The following is an 18,404-nucleotide window of genomic DNA, read 5'->3' as shown; positions in this document are numbered from 1 at the left end:
TATTTTTTATGGAAGATAATAGGTATCTTGTAACACCAGAGTTGCTATGTTTCTGCAAGCGGTGGTATATCACTGATGACATGGTCAGTGTGATCTCTATACATGTGAATCCCCAGTTTTCAGTCTATAATGATCAAACATAGTATACAACATATTTTGTCTTAAATAAATGTAATAGTTGACTCCTGTGTGGATCATTACAGCGCATCCTGTGCTGATCACGTGGTCGGTGTTGGACAACCTGAAGAGGCTGGTGAGAACCAATCCTGTATCCGCCCAAGACGAGCCAGGCCTTGACGCGGTGCACGGCGTCAGGTACGCTACCGTTTCTTGTTCCCAGTAGAAAACATAGCGTGTGGCGTATACAACATTAACAACAAAATATTTGACAGGTGTCTGATTCTGGCGCTGGTGCTGTTGGCACACTCCGTCATCAGCTACTACACCGCGTACGTGTACAATCCAACGTTTTTGGAATTTGTAAGTCTTTCTTCGGTATTTTTGTTACTCCTCAAGATAAAGATCTGGCTATGTAGTCGCTTGGGTGACCTGAATTTCGAGTGGGGAACTCCTGACAGGCTGACTCGAGAAACATTAGCCAAAAGCATCCCTACAATCATCATCAGCCGGAAGACGTCCACTGCTGGATAAAGGCCTCCCCCAAAGATCTCCACGACGACTGGTCCTTCGCTGCCCTCGTCTAACGTATTCCGGCGATCTTGACCAGAAATCTCGGTCCATCTTGTGGGGGAAGACCCCTGGATTTTGGGGTGCCAAATATCAGGTCGAGCTATTGATACCTGTAGTTGGTATCTTTTACAAGACCTGCATGTATAATAATTATTATCTGTGTGAAGCTATCTGGCCGTGTGTATTTTTCTAATATGTGTAAGACTCTTAAAATAATAACTCTTCGTCTTTACTCATAGTTTTAACATATTCGCAATGTCTATTCTTTCTTCTTCTTTAGTCTTCAAGTAGATGGTACAACGTGCTCCCCCCCCCCTCAGAGAAATTTTGTGTACTCTTGAGATTCCATCACAGCACATCATATTATCAGAGGTGTGAAACAACATGAATGATACTCTTGTCTAAATTTGACTGAAATGGACGCTAATGAGATCTTTAGCAGGAAACATAAAAGAAAACTGTCTTTATTAAATATTTAATATTTCTGTTGCTTTAACACATTCCTAAACTTATTGATTATTTAACCGTCCGCCCCTCCCAGGTGAAAGTCCTGGATCCGCCCTAGTGCTGAAGGTTAATAATATAAATATGATGAGCTGGGTTAGAATGATAGAGATGAGGAGCAGACAAACAAATGGATAGTTCTGCTCCTAGCCCACGGAGGTTGTTCGTGAGCAGGTAATCTGCTTTTGGAACAGGAATTGACTCAGGGGATAGCGTCAACTGTCAGTGATGAGTGGTTGTGTTGCAGGCAAATGGAAACCCGATATCAATGCTGCTCATCAACGGGACAGTGGTAGTACAGACTTTCATCCTGTTCTCCAGTTTCTTCGCATGTTACAACTTTTTGGCGGAAGTTGATAAGAACCCTCAAAAGAAGTACGGGCTGCTGAAGTTCTTTCAAAATATAATTCGACGAATATTCAGGTGAGAATAATCTATCCTCATTATCTGGCAGCTTTTACTAAATCCAAATGTATTTTAAGTCTGTAACTACCCTTATTTGAATACGATTTTTTTAAATGTCTGTCTCTATATAATATATAATAATATATTCAAAACAAAATAGTTTTGAATAATTATAGATATTTTATAATATTACTAGCTGACCCAGCAAAATTGTATTGCCGATATTAAAATCGCGATACAAAAGTAACTGTTGATCGTAGATGGGTGAAAATTTGAAGTTGTATGTATTTTTAATGCTGACTCATAATCAAACTAATTTAAAAAAAAAATAAAAAAAAAATTGGCGTAGACCCTTAACATTTAGGGAGATGAAAAATAGATGTTGTCCGATTCTCAGACCTACCCAATATGTACTCAAAATTTCATGAGAATCCGTCAAGCCGTTTCGAAGGAGTTTAACTACAAACACCGCGACATGAGAATTTTATATATTAGACAAGGCCAAAAGGTGGCAGGCACGTTATGTTACAAGGACATTAGCTGATAGATAGGTAACTAATGTGATAAGGATATAAACTTTCAGATATTTCATGTAAAAAGGATATATTTAAATGATTTTTGCTGTGGTAGCCCTGAGGGTTAGTTCAAAATTAAACATTGAAAATTAATTGTTAAACCATTTCAATTTCTGATTAATAAATTATATTAATTAAATTTAAATTATATACTTTACATATACTTATTAAAAAAAATCATTGTATAAAAAACTCAACAGTGCTATAGCGTTTTTTATATCACTATTAATTTATGTGCCTTTTCCGTAAAGTGTAAATAAAAATCCAAATTGTGTTAATAAAGACCCAAGGAAAAAACCTGCCAAACTAAGGCTGACATACATTTATGTCATGTTATAAATAGAATTTCAGAAATAGGGTCAAATTCAAATTAAAGTATTTTTATTCAAAAAAGGGTATGAAATCACTCACTACATGTCAAAACATTCGGAACATTATCAAGAATATATCGAGAGCCAATAGTTAAAATGTTTATTTCTTTAAATTTTGCTCTCAATGATTCTAGACCTAGGTTATAAACAGCGCGAATAGTCCTCTTCTGCAACACAAAAATGGCGTCGGACAACTTGTGTTCGATAGAAAATGGCCGTCCAAACAAGAACTACTTTATTTGACATACAAGATTAATTATCTTAATTAAAGTGTATGTTGATGGACCGTGTCCAGGATATGGCCGGTGTACATGTTCATGGTTGGGTTTTCCGGCACGTGGGTGCGCCGGCTGGGCGATGGACCTCTGTGGAGCCCCGTGATGGAGGCTGAGAGCGACCGCTGTCGCATCAAGTGGTGGGCACACGCGCTCTTCGTGCACAACTTATACAAACCTGAGCTCAAGTGTCTCCTGCAAACCTGGTGCGTATCAATAGTAATAATATTGACACACTTTTACACAAATTATCTTGCCCCAAACTAGGCATAAGGTACAAGACAACGATTTATTTAATACAATATACTTACAGCAAGCGTCGCAAATATATCGGTCTCAGTGAGTCATACATCTTTGTGCCATTTGGTGTCGAGACTAATGTCTTCGCGCCTCAATAAGGTTACTGGAAACCCAAGCGCTGGCAGCTATTTCGGTCAACAGATCAGCCTAGGTATCCAACGCGGAATTGCTGCCAGTATTCTTGGTACGCTTCCACGTAATGATAGTTTTAATTTTATGTAGTCATAGCATTGTAAATATAGTTATAAGACTTGTTTAATGTTAATTCAAATGTCAACAAATCGCTCGGTGGGAACGCGATATACTTGCTTAAACATACATAAATACATATAAACATCTATGACTCGGAAACAAACATCCCTATTCATCATATAAGTAAATATGATTGCATCTACCGGGATTCGAACCCGGGACCTCTAGCTTAGTAGTCAAGGTCATTAACCATTCGTCGGGTCGTCGTATACTTGTCGATACAGTATCATGATATCTTCTGCGGCTTCTATCACAAGCCGTGATTGCGCTGAATTTTTTTTTTTTTTTGTATTGTACAACTAAACTTATTATTTCATAGCCTGAGGGCGGTCGCTCCATTCCCAATCTGTGGTATCATTAAGAAAGTCATTATTTTAACAATTCCTTTAAACAACGTAATACTTTTTATTAACATTTTCTGGGATCTTGTTGTAAAAGCATATACATCGCCCCACAAAAGACTTGCTAACTCGACTTAGGGATAGAAGTAATTATAAGTTCCTGGTGATATCATTATGGTTATGACAGTTTCTAGCAAATTCACATAAGTGCCTATGAACATTCATTACATTATCAAAAATATATTGAGACGCAACAGTCAAGATGTTAATTTCCTTGAATTTTGCGCTCAATGATTGTTTAGCACTTAGGTTATAAATAGCGCGACGATATCTTCGGATATAATCCTCTCTTAAATTTCACTGAGCAGTAGGCAATATTCCTTACAATAGTATCGTAAACTGTATGCTCTGCAGTTCTTCAGAAGCTGATAATATCATTGGGCAGGTGCTACAATTCGAAAAGAAAATCTAGATGTTAGAGTACCGACAACGGCGTATTAAGCAATGCAAAAGTTTTCTGTTTTAACTTTTAACATTCATTTTATTATGATCATTATTGTGTTTGTATGTGTGTATGTTCTCTTTAGACTCCAAAGTCTCCAATGTTCGTAGCTTGCTTTATGACAAGTTCGCTAATTTCGATATTTCGAAATGTTGCGCAACAGAGGAGACGGTATTGAGCTGACCGCTCACTGGTCACCTCTCACCATACATCGACATGGCAAACGTCATTGAGTTAATGTGAAATACGATTCTTTGCTTCTACTTTAGGTACTTGTTATGTTTTATTAATCTATAATATTATTAATTGTGCGCAGCAATCCTCGCGAACCGTCCGCTTCGACCTTCACGACAACTTTCAATAAAATAAGACTTAATGCTTCGTTTTTCTTTAATTCAACGTAAACCACTACCGACTGCGTACTGTCAACAGGAAGACATTCCTAGCAGGCGTTGAGTGTGTGCCATGCACTAACTCGTTCATACAATTATTACAATCATGATGTTTAAAATATAAAATTATTTTCTAGATGGTTCTGCCCGGCGGTAAAAACTAGTAGTAGGCAATGCTTTCCCATCTTACCATACACACAGCATTACCTTATTGCAAGCTAACCCGGGTTCTGCCACATTTTGTGAAGCCTAACAAACCCTTGAACTCTTTCGAACCTTGTCGTACGTGATCCACTTTTCATCACGTTATCAATCCCTTCAAAAAACGATTCGGATTGATTACATTCGCAAATGATTCATGGGATTGGGATGATTCGTTGGGTTTCTTAAATATCGAGCTATTTTGTGCCCTGGCTTTTTTCAAATGGGATGATTACCAATTCTTCAGCTATATCGTAACTAAAGTTATGCCAATCTTGTTCCACTTTATGTAAAATGGCGTCCATTTTATCCGTAGCAGGGCAGCCAGAGCGTTGTGCATGTTTGACATGATAATTTCTGGATTGAAAACGCTTAAACCAACTTTATGCTACTCTTACTGACACTGCATAGGTTTGACACAGACGTCATTTTAAAAAGTTGCATTTTGTTTTAGATTCACATATTTTTACAGAGAGAAAAGCAAGAAATAATAAGTTGAAGACAATATTTCACTAAGTTGTTCATTTTTTGAAATGTAACCTGTAAAATGTATGTAACGAATGTATGTAATGAAGAAAGATATTTGTATCAAATATATTTCTTCTAAAAATCTTTCGCCTTTCGTCGCATATTTAGGGTGCCGTAGCCCAATGGCAAAAGACGAAACACTTATAGATTCGTCATGTCTGTCAGCCATTTTTTTTCAAAACTATAAGAATTATACTGTTGAAACTTGGTAAGTAGATGTATTCTTTGAACCGCAGTAGCATTTTCACACAAAAATAGACACAAAACAATAAATTTTGGGGGTTCCCCATACTAAGAATTGACACTCAAAAATTTTTTTTCATCAAACCCATACGTGTGGGGTATCTATGGATAGGTAAACTGAATAGGTTGCGCGAGAGACACTTCCAAAGTGGTAAAATGTGTCCCCCCCTGTAACCACTAAAATAAGATAACGATAAAACTAAAAAAAATATATGATGAACGTTACCATGCAAACTTCCACCGAAAATTGTTTTGAATGAGATGTATTAAGTAGTTTTTTTTATACGTAGGTATAAATGACAAGAGCTCATTTGCACTGTATGATTTTCAGCAAAGATTTTTTGCCTTTTCCATTTTAATCAAATTAATATAATTTTCCTTTCAATATAGCTTTTATATTATTATTGCTGCTACGAAACCCTTCATAGGCGAGTCCGAATCGCACGTGGCCGCTTTTATTAATTTGTAAAAACGCTTTCCATTAGTAACGACGAGCGTATATATGTATGTGTATGCCAGGTTCATTGCGGTGGACATGCAGCTGTACGTGGTAGCCGTAGTGCTGATGCTGGTACTAGTTCGGTTGCGGCGGCGCACCGCCAATGTCTTCCTCGTCGCGATGCTGCTGCTCTCCATTCTGGCTAACTTCATCATCTGCTATAAATATGACTTCAAGGAAATTCTATTTATTAACACGCCTGAGTGAGTACACCCAAATGACCCATCTATTCCTTTTTTTATTACTTACTAGCCGACCCGGCAAACGTTGATTTGCAATTTAAAGTATTTTTAGTGTTCAAACGATTTTTCTGGGAACTACTTTGAAAATCAAACTATCACGAAAAAGTCTTCATCTTTCGTGTTAATATTGACACTCACAAAAATGTGGCTTTCTATTGATAATAGTCAAAGTCAAATAAACTTTATTCAAAAAGGCTTAAACTAAGTGGTTCAGCGGTCACTATAAGAGACCCCGCAATCTGCAGACTTTTGATCGGCCGATACGCGACGACGGCGGACGATAGGCTACACGATTGCCTTCAAACTGAACCGTCAGCAAACTATCGGCCGACTGTTAAATCAATACAGCGCTCTTCTAGGCGCGCACACCACCGATTGTTTAGTCGGCCAGACTCATCAATAGCCGATTTAAAACTAATAGTGAATCGTCCCTAAAACTGTCGGCCGATAGATGTCTAGTGTGCTCATCACAGACCCAACTGTGTCGGGCCCTATCGGCCGATCGAAAGGCTACAGTTTTCGGGGTCTCTAAATATTTCTTTTAAATTACTGAATTTACCAAATTATGATCGTAAAAAGTTGACCTCGTGAGAAGAACATAAGAAACTTAACGCCCACTCTTTTCAATCAATGGAGTATTTTACAATGGCTGTAATATACATAACAAATTAGTTATGAGTCTAAATTATTATTACTTGTAGTTATTATTTATAATTAAGTAACGCGCACCACTCAATAAATAATATAATAAAATACACAACTGGAGAAATTATATTTATTTGAACCCGAGTTTCTCAATATTACGCGTCCATCGCTTTGACCGCTAACCGGTCGGCCGTACAATTAATAAACTTGGTAATAAGTATGTAACTTTTGTATTTAATCCTAGAAGTGGGATAACCTAACATAAAATAATAACAAATTATTTCCTCAAACTAAGAACAATAAATCCCAAAATAATATCTCATGTCGCGGTGTTTGTAGTTAAACGCCTCCGAAACGGCTTGATCGATTCTTATGTTAAGGGTAGTACGCCCCTATTTTTTTTTAATTTTTTTGATAAAATACTTATTTTCTAATTTTTTATGATACAACACTAAAAAATACATACAACCCAAAATTTTCAACCCTCTACGATCAACACCTATTTTATATCGCGATTTTTATAATATTCTATTTCATCTACAGAGTTCCGCAACAGGGTTGCAAGATGGAAATCGAATACAATATTTGTAGTGCGATAAATTTTATGTATCTACGATATATTTGGTAGGTCTGAGAATTAGTCGTCATCAAATTTTTATACCCCAAAAATTTTAATTTTTGAATATCTTTTTAATTACTTTATATGGCAATACAACGTTTGCTGGGTCAGCAAAAAAAAATATGTGGTTTTTTCCAAAGGATATTAACCATTACGAATTAGATTGGAGAGACGTCAACAACATTAATTTTAACAGCAGCCATGGATTGATCAAATCAGGGAAATTCACAAAACTATACAATGCATTTACTACTATGTAATGCTTTAACTTAAAACATCTCCCAGTATACATTAGTCCAAGCTACGCACTTTTATCAAATTTAAACAAAACGGTCTTATTGTAATTGTTACCTCTATCTAGTATTCCGTTATTACCTTAAATCTGTAGTTACACGTTTTCAATAATATTGCACCAATAAAAACAGCTAGAATTAAGGAACATAGCTACTCCTGGGTCACATATAACATACGTTAGATGACGAAGCGACGTGACGAGCTTTTAAGAAGGCACATTTAAGTAAACATCCTTAGAGTAATTTGCTCAAACACAATAATATCAGAAAAAGAGGCATAATTTATTTTGTATATAAACACTTTTATAAAAACCCCAAAACTATGAGGAAAAAAATGTTTGAGAGTAAATATAATGAAATTCTCTCCCTCAACTTAAGTGAAGCTGGAGGCTATAATCAACTAACTTTTTAAATTTTTCGGGAGGAGAGGGTATATCTCGGGCAAATATAGATTCTTCTAATAGACTAGATTCGGATCTTATTTTTTTACTATTCAACCTGTAACAGATGTTGAAGTTGCTAATACTTTACGAAAATTCTTCAACTATTCAAACGCAATTGGTCCCGATGGAGTCCCACTGAGTATGCTTATCCCTTCCTTATGCTCTAAGTACACTCACCAAATTAATTAATGAATTAATTGCTTCAGTTATATTCTCGCATATTAGGCGTAATACTCTAGTTAGGCCCTAAACTCCAAAAAAACCAATCCGCTCAAAATAAACGAATTACGACCCAATTAGTATTTTGCCTTGTGCTTCTAAAATTTTGGAAAAGATTGTATATAGTCAACTTCTGACCTATTTAAAAAAATAATATTCTACCCAAATTACGGTCAGGTTTTAGGAAACATCACAGCATAACTACAGCCCTAATTAATGTGATAGATGATATACTTTCCGCATCACAAACTCAATAAAGAAAGACCTACGTGTACTCTGTGACACCTTGATTGTTTCCAAATTTAATTATATGTCTATTTATTTATTTATTTAATTAATTAAATTGCGTTACATGCGACTTATTTACTAAACAAAATTGTCGTATTAAATAATTATCACATGCACCTCGTAATAAGGCATAGCAATGAACGACAGAGGGGCAGACATTCAAATATATTTTTCCTTTAGGTATTCATTAATGGAATAGTAACATTTTTCCAAAAGTAACTTTTTCAAAGATGTTATGAATTTTTTAATATTGGTTTCGGCTTTTAAGTGTTGTAATGTCCACGGATTGGAGCGAACTAAACGTCTCATACAACGTGTTCAAAACGACTGTGCACGATTTTGTTTCTCCATGCCTCGGCGAGACCACGTTACTCCTTATTTGAATAGAGAATCATTAATTAAAATGGGAAGTCGTATGAAATTGCACTTTGCTACTTTGCAATTCAACTCATAAAGAACGAAATCCCTATTTAACTATTAAAAAAGCTAAAATGGAGAAGTGATGCTAACATTCCACATAATACTCGATATATCCATCTTCCACATGTCGGCATTTCGTGGTAGCTTTCGTTACGCAGCCACTAAGTGTTGGAATAATCTGCTACCGCCTCTTCGCAGTTTGCACTCAAACGAAGCTTTTAAAAATAAAATAATAAGGGCAAAAACTAAATTAAGTACTTTGATTGTAGTGCGGATGGGTATCTTAATGGATATATTTCATGTATAATATTATATTATATTACTCATGCATTTTATATTTTTTTTATTATATACACGTGTAGCTAATGCAGATGTACGTAAATGCGTGGATCCACATCACCACGTGATATAACTTTTCTTTTAAGATTTATAAATTTATTAAATTTTGAGTTTTGTTTGATATAGGATATGATAAATATTTGAATATTATAATTATATTTTCATACATTACTGCCACGATAGCTTGCACGGAAAAAAAATCTAGGAAGTTCATAATATCAGTGTTAGAAAAGTTAGTCCTAACGTTTGGTGATAATTTCCCTTTTTGCAAATCGAGCTGCTGCCTCAATTGTTATCAATCTAAGTTATTTAAGTAATCCTTCCATATTTCTATAGCATCAATATCTCTTTTTTTTAATTGTGTTGTTATTTTTTCTTTTATTCATATAACGTTAATTTTTCATATCTATTGTATTTGTGAAAAAAATTGGTGGCAGTTTTCGCAAATAAAGGTTATTATTATTATTATAATTTAAGAGGTATTTAGTGAGTATTGCATAATATGTTGATCAGGGATCGGCAACTTTAATGAGCAAAAGGGCTCATTCTGAAATAACTTACAACAAAAGGACGCATGTATGGTTGACGCAAATAAAATGATACACAAGGACAAAGGAAGATATTTATTACATGAAATACAGGTACATAACATTATAGTCTCTTAAAATTATTATTAACTAGCTGACCCAGCAAACGTTGTATTGCCATCATAGTTAACAACTGTAGTTAATCTACCAACTATAGGTAAAATTAAGTTTGTTTTTTACCTCCTGAGAACGTTAGACAGATGAAAAGATTCTAATTAGTTATTAATTTTAAACTATTCATTCAATTTCATTCAAAACAAAATTGTTGTTTTTTTATTCATGCCGAAAGTTTTCATATTTATTCACCTTTTAAACCTTCTCTGGACTTCCACAAATAATTCAAGACCAAAATTAGCCAAATCGGTCCAGCCGTTCTCGAGTTTTAGCGAGACTAACGAACAGCAATTAATTTTTATATATATAGATGTGATCCTTGGCCTTGAATTTCTTCCGACAACTTGATGAAATTATAATCATCATTTTCTCATACATTCATGTGATGGAAAATTTTCTTCTTTGAGAAGTGTGAAGTTAAATTTCTCAGTAAATTGATGTTCCATAGAGCAGTTTGGCTTTTGAATGTATTCACTGAATCAACCACTTTTACAACATAAATATTTTTTGTAGATGAAAATTCTTTTGTGTTATTTGGTTGAGATCTGGTGAAAGGCTTCGTCGTAGACTGCCCATTACAATGCAGTGCTGCTCAGGATTCATGAAAAACCCAAAAAATTCTGAGTAGTACTCGTACCACAATAATATGTTAAATGAAATAAGATGTTAAATCTCATTTGCCTAGTAATTTATAATTAACTAGCAACCCTTCAGACCGAAACACAGTAATGCTTATTGCTTACGCATTACTGCTTCACGGCTGAAATAGGCGCCGTTGTAGTACCCATAATCTAGTCGGCATTCTGTGCAAAGCAGCCTCCCACTGTTAAATAATATATACTTAGACTGGCCATAAATACTGCTACAATTAAAAATTAACAAAATATTACAATTGAATTTGGAATCTGTCATTTTTATATTACAATTGTTCATTGAGTTTTCTTGTTCGCCAATACATTGTACAATATTTTGCGATATTAAATCGGAGTGGGGTGATAGAGCGAACCGAATCAATGTGATTGCATTACACAAAGTAATATTAATATTTGTGTACCGGGCAGTACCGGATTAGCCATAAAGCAAGCGCAGCAATTGCTACGAGCCCCGCATGTCCCACTCACCTCTGTCTGAGCATAATTTTTTGAGAGGAACTACGATGTTGAATTTCTTGATGTGGAAAAAAACGTGAAATGTTACAACTTTTTCAACTGAGACAATCCACATCAGACACTCGGTAATGGACTATTTCCAGTATATAGTACCAAGGGCTCATTGAAAGAATTTGCTACGGGCCCCGCGTAAGCTTAATCCGTTACTGGTACCGGGCTATTAAAAGGTACAATGAGAACTCCTCTCTCTCAAAGCAGTAAGAAGAAAGCAAAATATTTTATCTCGGGAGATGAACTGAATAGAACCTAGAACCATGTCGCGTATTTATAAAGATGACTCAGGATGTGCAGACTATAAGAGACGTGTTGGTCATTTCTTAACTGATAATTTAAAAAAGAATAGGGTGTTAAAATCGAAACAATTACTGAAGCGCTACGCATAGGGAGGTCACAGAAATTTTTTATTTACGGGTGAGATCTTTTTTATAATTGAGCAGCATTTTAACAAACAAAATGACAGTGTGTATGCTCAAAGCTCGAAGGAAGCTTCCCAATTAGTCGACAGAGTGAACGTGGGCACTAACCGACTTCAGTGATGGTTTGGTGGGGTATTACGAGTACGGCTTGCTCTTGCGCCTTGATAATGTGGAGTTAAACAATTCGTACGATTGGCAGTGAAGAATTTTCCCATGGAAAGAGTGCGTGCTTCTATTCATAACTGGCCTCAACGTTCAAAGGACTGTATTGCAGCCAATGGAGACCACTTCGAATAAGCTTTTTTATTCTAAATTGTTTTATATCTTCTTCTTTTTTCAGTATTTATGGCAACACTAGGTACAATATGATCATAAACTATTGTTAGCCATGATTTGGACTACATCTGACGCACTTTTTTGTTTCAGATCGTTACGTATTGAGCACACCGGTGTACCGTCATACATGTGGCTGTACAGTGCGCCATGGGCCAGCCTGCCAGCGTCACTACTGGGGCTGCTACTTGCATTCACGTATCATGATCTGCTACAGAAAGGAGTACGGCTTGCTCAATGCAATGTATGTAAACCCGTTCCGTATTGAACACACCTGTTGCTTGGGACTGTAATAACGTTGCATATAGGTTCGATAGTTTTTGGCTCGTTTAATAAATGAATTTATATAGCCACTTGCAATCAACCAAGAATGATGAGGAAAGAAGTAAAATGCACTCCACTAACCTTTGAACACTCCCACCGTCCCAGACCAGTCAGGTAGCGGCGGCGCAGTTGCTCCAACGGTCCTGATTCTGGTATTCCATGGTGAACGTTTTGGTTTCAACTGGCGTTCGCAAGCTTGCAAAGTTTGTATGAATGATAGCGTTAAGCCGCTTGAACTTCAACACTGGTGGAGAGTCACAAATCTTGTGGTATACAAGATGACCATAGGATATTACCGGGGGTAAACACGGTTTACAGGTGTAGCTACTACGCCCGTATATTGGTCAAAAGCCTCTGTCCGCTTGTCAACCCAAGCGCGGCGTATGTCGTCTGTTAGCGGAGCACGTACAACTACCCTCATGATTCCTAATAAAATCAGCTATTACCGTACACCTGTGTATCGTCGTGCAGCTGGCTGTGCAGTGCGCCATGGAAAAGACTGTCGGCATCGCTATAATTGCTGGAATTCATGTAGCAGCCCCTGTTGTAGACAGAAGTCTATACAAAGTATGCCATCGTACATGTGGTTGTACAGTGCGTCGTGGGCCAGACTGCCGGTGTCGCTGCTAGGACCTGCTGCAATCTGGAGGGAGTCCAGTTTCCTCAATAAAAAGTATATAAACACGTTGCGCGCCAAGTGCCGTCCTTCATTTGACTGTACAATGCCCAATTGGCCAGTATATCGGCGTCTCTACTGGTGTTGCTGCAGACAGAAGTCTAACTCTTACAATAATACACTCAGGCATATGATTTTACATTTGGCTTCACACATAAAATCCCTCCAAAATTGTACGGTTATAATAAATACATATAATAATTACATCGTTATTTTACAAAACGATTAACTACACAATTTGTTAACAGTAGACCGTACAAACATCTTCAGCGAATATTTTAGATTTTTTTATGAAAATAAGGGACGAGACGAGCAGGACGTTCAGCTGGTGGTTGTTGATACGCCTTACACATTACGATGCAGTGCCACTCAGGAATATTGAAAAACCCAAAAATTCGTGATGCTAAGTCTCATTTGCCCAGTAATTTCACTAGCTAGGCGCCCTTCAGACCGAAACACAGTAATGTTTAAACATTACTGCTTCACGTCAGAAATACACGTCATTGTGGTACCCATAATCTAGCCGGCTTCCTGTGCAAAGGAGCCTCCCACTGGTAAATGTTTAAATCATTTTCCTAGAGGACGAGTAGGGTGTATTGTGTAGTATAAACCATTCAGGAAAAATGAAGACTATGATGATATGAGAAGTTTGAGTCCATAAACGAAAAGTAAGAGGTACTAATACATAGTACTAATATTTAAAATATGAGTTTGTTATTGGCAGTGGTTCCGGTGGCTGTACTGGGTGGCACAGCCTGGCATGTTGCTGTGGATATTAGGTGGCCTGGCTGTGATAGACACCAGCTCTCCCTGGCTCACAGCGCTCTATGGAGCGGTGGACCGGCCCATCTTCACGATGATTTTCACCATCGTCCTGCTCGGTTACCTCTTTAAAGTTGACAGTAAGTATTTATTGAAAAAAAAAATAGAATAAAATTGTCGCCTGGCCTTGTATAGATAATACGATGCATTAAAATTAACATTGAACGAAGCTGGTGAAGAAATAATTGTGTTACACGGTGGCTTGTTGAAGTTATACTCCTTTAAGCACGTTATGAAATAATGAGTGAAATTTTAAGATGCGCGCACATCACTGTAACAGTAAAAGAAAAGGGTGAAGTTGGTTCCTAAAATTTTCTGACGTTTGCGACATTCGTTATTGAAGTTATACTTCTTTAGGCGTGTTATTAAAAAATTTTGAGAGAGAAATTTTAAGATGCGCACTCATCACTGTAACACAGAAGTAATAGGTTGGAGTCGGTTCCTATTTTTTTTTTAACCTAGTACCTGTAGATTGTTCAGCATTTTTGATCGCTCTCCAGAGATCGTGGTTGGCGTGATGTCGTGGCCGGTGTGGCAAGTGCTAGCCAAGCTGTCTCTCTCCATCCTCATGGTGCACTACACCTTCAACATGCTGCAGGTGGCGCTCAAGCCCAACGCCGTCGGCGCCTCTATCTTCGATATTGTATGAAGTCATTTGTTTACTCTTACTACTAATCTGACTACTACCCCCTAGGTGGCAAGCAGACATCAAAGAGAATTTAAACACATATTATGTCTATATAAAAAAGTGCTTGAGTGGCAAACAGACATATTATTATGTCTGTCAAAGAGTATTTAAACACTACGTTCAGTCTTTTTTTTTATGAAAATAAGGGACAAGACGAGCAGGACGTTCAGCTGATGGTAATTGATACGCCCTGCCCATTACAATGCAGTGCCGCTCAGGATTCTTAAAACCCCAAAAATTCTGAGCGGCACGACAACTGCGCTAGGCACCTTGAGACAAGATGTTAAGTCACATTTGCCCAGTAATTTCACTAGCTACGGCGCCCTTCAGATCGAAACACAGTAATGCTTACACATTACTGCTTCAAGGCAGAAATAGGCGCCGTTGTGGTACCCATAATCTAGCCGGCATCCTGTACAAAGGAGCCTCCCACTGGTGCAAAGTCACCACAGTCATTACAGTCTGCTCGCGGGAGGCCGACCGATATATTTTTTTCGTTAAAAATACACTGAGTAAGACAAGCTACACTATATACCAAACGAAAGGTAATTATACAGACTATAAAAGTAAAAATATTTTAATATAATATTTTATCTGTGTAAAATACGACAAGCCGGCAAAATGCGGTCAGCCGTAAAAATTGTCTGTAGTAGTCGATTTAAAAATTATTTTTCGTATTATCTCGTGGTGTTTTAGTAACTATTCCATTACCAATTAGTAACTTTTAAATATATTTTAGTCATAAAAAATTACTACATTCAACTTTATTAGCGATATAATTAATGTAATTTGCGATTTATGCGTTTAAGATACGCCTTCCAGTTCCATCTATCTTCCATCTATTAGTGGACCTACCTTGGCTCTGAATTGTGTACCTACATCTTTACAATAGCGCTGGCCCAGTTGCCGGGTCTCCGGGCCGGCGTAAGGCCCGGTTTCCACACAGCGGAGAGGAGAGGAGACGAGAGGAGCCACGAAGCTGTCAGGTTATTTCCACCAGAGCGGAGAGATGTGAGATGTGATTAATGCAACGCTTTCGGGTGTGTGAGGCGCGGGGAGAAGGCAGCGGGGAAAAGGGCGCCCGGTTGCCCGCTTACACGCATCTCCGCTCCGCCGCATCGCGTGATCGCTCGACGCGGCATTATTCTATAGCCAAATGAGAAATCTCCTCTCCTCTCCGCTTTGGTGGATACCAGGCCTAATAAGGGCCGTAGTAAAGTACCTACAGTCTTGCATTATTTATGACAATCAGTTAAAATTTCGAGAACTAGTATTCCGATACTTGTTGTTAGCCTAGCGGTGTTATTCTCGTAATTTCATAATCGTCAACATTAAGTTCCGATCCTATCTACGTTTTGCTATAGCTTCGAATTCTCCTATCATTTATTTCCCTAGAACGTTAAATGAACCATAAATCGAAGCCGCGCATCATCACGATTTGAACGACAAGCTCGACGCATTGCTAATAATAAAGTTATCATAAAAGTGTTATCTATGCTATACAACATGATTTTTTAACTTGTTAACTCAACCAAACGTCAAGATTTTCATTTTCGGTCAACTTCCAACAATTGACGTTCGATCTTGTTACGAGAATACGCATTATACGATTTCCCCAGTAGGTATCGGAACGTAACTTCGTCACAAACGGAACTTGTGAAACCGTCAATTTGTGTTACAAGAATACGAAATTTATCTTTTTTACAGTGCATTTAAATAATATCAAAAATAAGTCTTTCTCTTCATCATTAATTTTTAAACGTTGCAGGGCGGTCACTGGTTCGTAACGATTTTCATGACGCTGGTAACGTCTGTGCCGCTGTGGGTGCTGCTAGAGATGCCCGTGCAGAGGTTCTTGCGGATTCTGCTCCCGGTGTAGAGCCCCGCTTGCGCCACGTTCCGAAAGCCTGTCACATTGAGCATGCTGATCCAGTATCCAGTTCTACTTACCTACATCGTGGACATGATTTTGTTTTTATGATCAATATTATTTGGAATAAACTGAAATTCAAAATATTAAGTACATCGGAAGTCGATTGTAGTGAATAGAAAACAATTAAAAAGTTTGCAGCATTACATACGTAAATTATTGTGAAACTGAAATGTACAGTGACGTCACAGGCGTGCTATTTCACAATTATCACATTCGCTCACATCGATGTCAAGTATGCAACCCATTAATCAGTACTATTTACGGGTCTTTTGGGAAAAAAATCTATTTAGTAACTTATGTCAATTAAAAGGTACTAAAAATTCTACAGAAATCTATTGCTTATTGATGGGTTGATAACGAATGTTCAACTATTTTACCGCGATGAAAACATTTTTGTGTTTGCGTAGTTAAATATGCGAATATGATCGTATATATTAATTATCTATATTAAAAGTATATCAATATAGGTAGGTTCTACTCTATTTCCAAATATGAAAATGAACTCTCAACTCTATGCTACGCGTATTGTTTCTATTACTATTCTTTTCTTTTTATTTTGGTATTTGTGGAAGGGCCCCCACAATTTAGCCAATGTTAGGTTAAGGTAGGAAACCTAGTGAGAGTATTTGTACGGTGATAATATTATTATAGTATTTTCAAGTTTTAACAGTAATATATTTATTGACAATGACGCAATCCACTCATATTTTATTTCGTTTGATTGTACATGCACTATGCACTACGAGGAATCGATTTCCTCGATAAGATAGTTTAGATAAATAAAATATTTGTCTAAACTATCAAAACGTGTGTACCTTTTATTTGTTTTGTAATGCCTGTGCAGCATCGTTTGCAATTGTTGTTGTATACCTGCTTCCATACACCTTCCGTTCCGTAGCGCTAAGTAGGACCCATAACCTGCCCCAAAACCTGTAACTAAGTATTTATATTATGTTTAGAAATAATATCAATACTATTTAGTTCCTAGATCTGTTTATGTTGTTATAATTAAGCTTTTTTACGTTATGTTAAGAAAACTTATTACTGATTTTAAGAATAAAGTTTTAATAATGACATACAATATTTGTGTTAATAATTCTCCCAACTGGCTCAATAAGTCATCGCTTGACTGTGCCGTACCGTGCCTAACATGGGTTACAGGACTCCTGTCAACCGTGTTAGGTGACAAGAGATAATTGGGACGGCTGCTTGACCCAATTCCTGCACTACACCTATGTGACGTTCGTTATTGTTCAACTTAAATTGGCAATCAAACTGTGGAATGAACATCCCAGCACGGTGTTTCCAGGGTATTATGATACCTATGGGTAGGTATACCTTTCAAAAGGAGTGCTAAACAGAAAAGTGGACAAGGTTCAAGTGATTCCTCTGGGGTTGAGTAGCAGGTATCACGTTTTAAGAGCTCTTTGCTTTTCGGAACACTCTTTGATAAATTTGGTAATTAAGAAAGTATAAATGGAAGAATTTTAATTAAGTCAATAGATACAAATACAGTTATTACGTATAATGTGCTACACCAATATTTAAGTCGGGATGCACTTCTAGCCCGAATAACTATCGTCCTATGTCAGTTTTGCCGACCCTAACGAAAATGTTTGAAAAAATAATTTTAAGCCAAATGGTTTCCTTCACTCTCATAATATGCTTCATTTGAAACAATTTGGCTTTACTACTTGACGTTCAACAGCGAATGCAGGTGTTGAGCTAATCAAGAATATTTTTGATGCTTGGGAGG

General features: G+C 37.0%; 1 protein-coding gene across 2 annotated transcripts in view; it reads left to right on the top strand.

Moving 5' to 3' along the window:
• The window catches only part of LOC126975743 (O-acyltransferase like protein-like), a 60,715-nt gene extending 42,986 nt beyond the window's left edge, over window positions 1-17,729 (top strand). For both annotated transcript variants that reach the window (XM_050823755.1, XM_050823756.1), the window contains exons 4-12: window positions 204-315; window positions 393-480; window positions 1,442-1,617; window positions 2,841-3,026; window positions 6,099-6,281; window positions 12,299-12,449; window positions 13,930-14,107; window positions 14,528-14,670; window positions 16,484-17,729. In XM_050823755.1, the coding sequence (XP_050679712.1) occupies window positions 204-315; window positions 393-480; window positions 1,442-1,617; window positions 2,841-3,026; window positions 6,099-6,281; window positions 12,299-12,449; window positions 13,930-14,107; window positions 14,528-14,670; window positions 16,484-16,594 (1,328 nt within the window). In that variant the 3' untranslated portion in view covers window positions 16,595-17,729. The remainder of the gene's footprint in view (window positions 1-203; window positions 316-392; window positions 481-1,441; window positions 1,618-2,840; window positions 3,027-6,098; window positions 6,282-12,298; window positions 12,450-13,929; window positions 14,108-14,527; window positions 14,671-16,483) is intronic.
• The last annotated feature ends 675 nt before the right edge of the window (window positions 17,730-18,404 follow it).

This window comes from Leptidea sinapis, chromosome 37, assembly GCF_905404315.1.
Source record: "Leptidea sinapis chromosome 37, ilLepSina1.1, whole genome shotgun sequence".
NCBI lineage: Eukaryota > Metazoa > Arthropoda > Insecta > Lepidoptera > Pieridae > Leptidea > Leptidea sinapis.
Note: the sequence above shows the minus strand (reverse complement) of the source record. Positions and strands in the feature narration are given on the sequence as shown.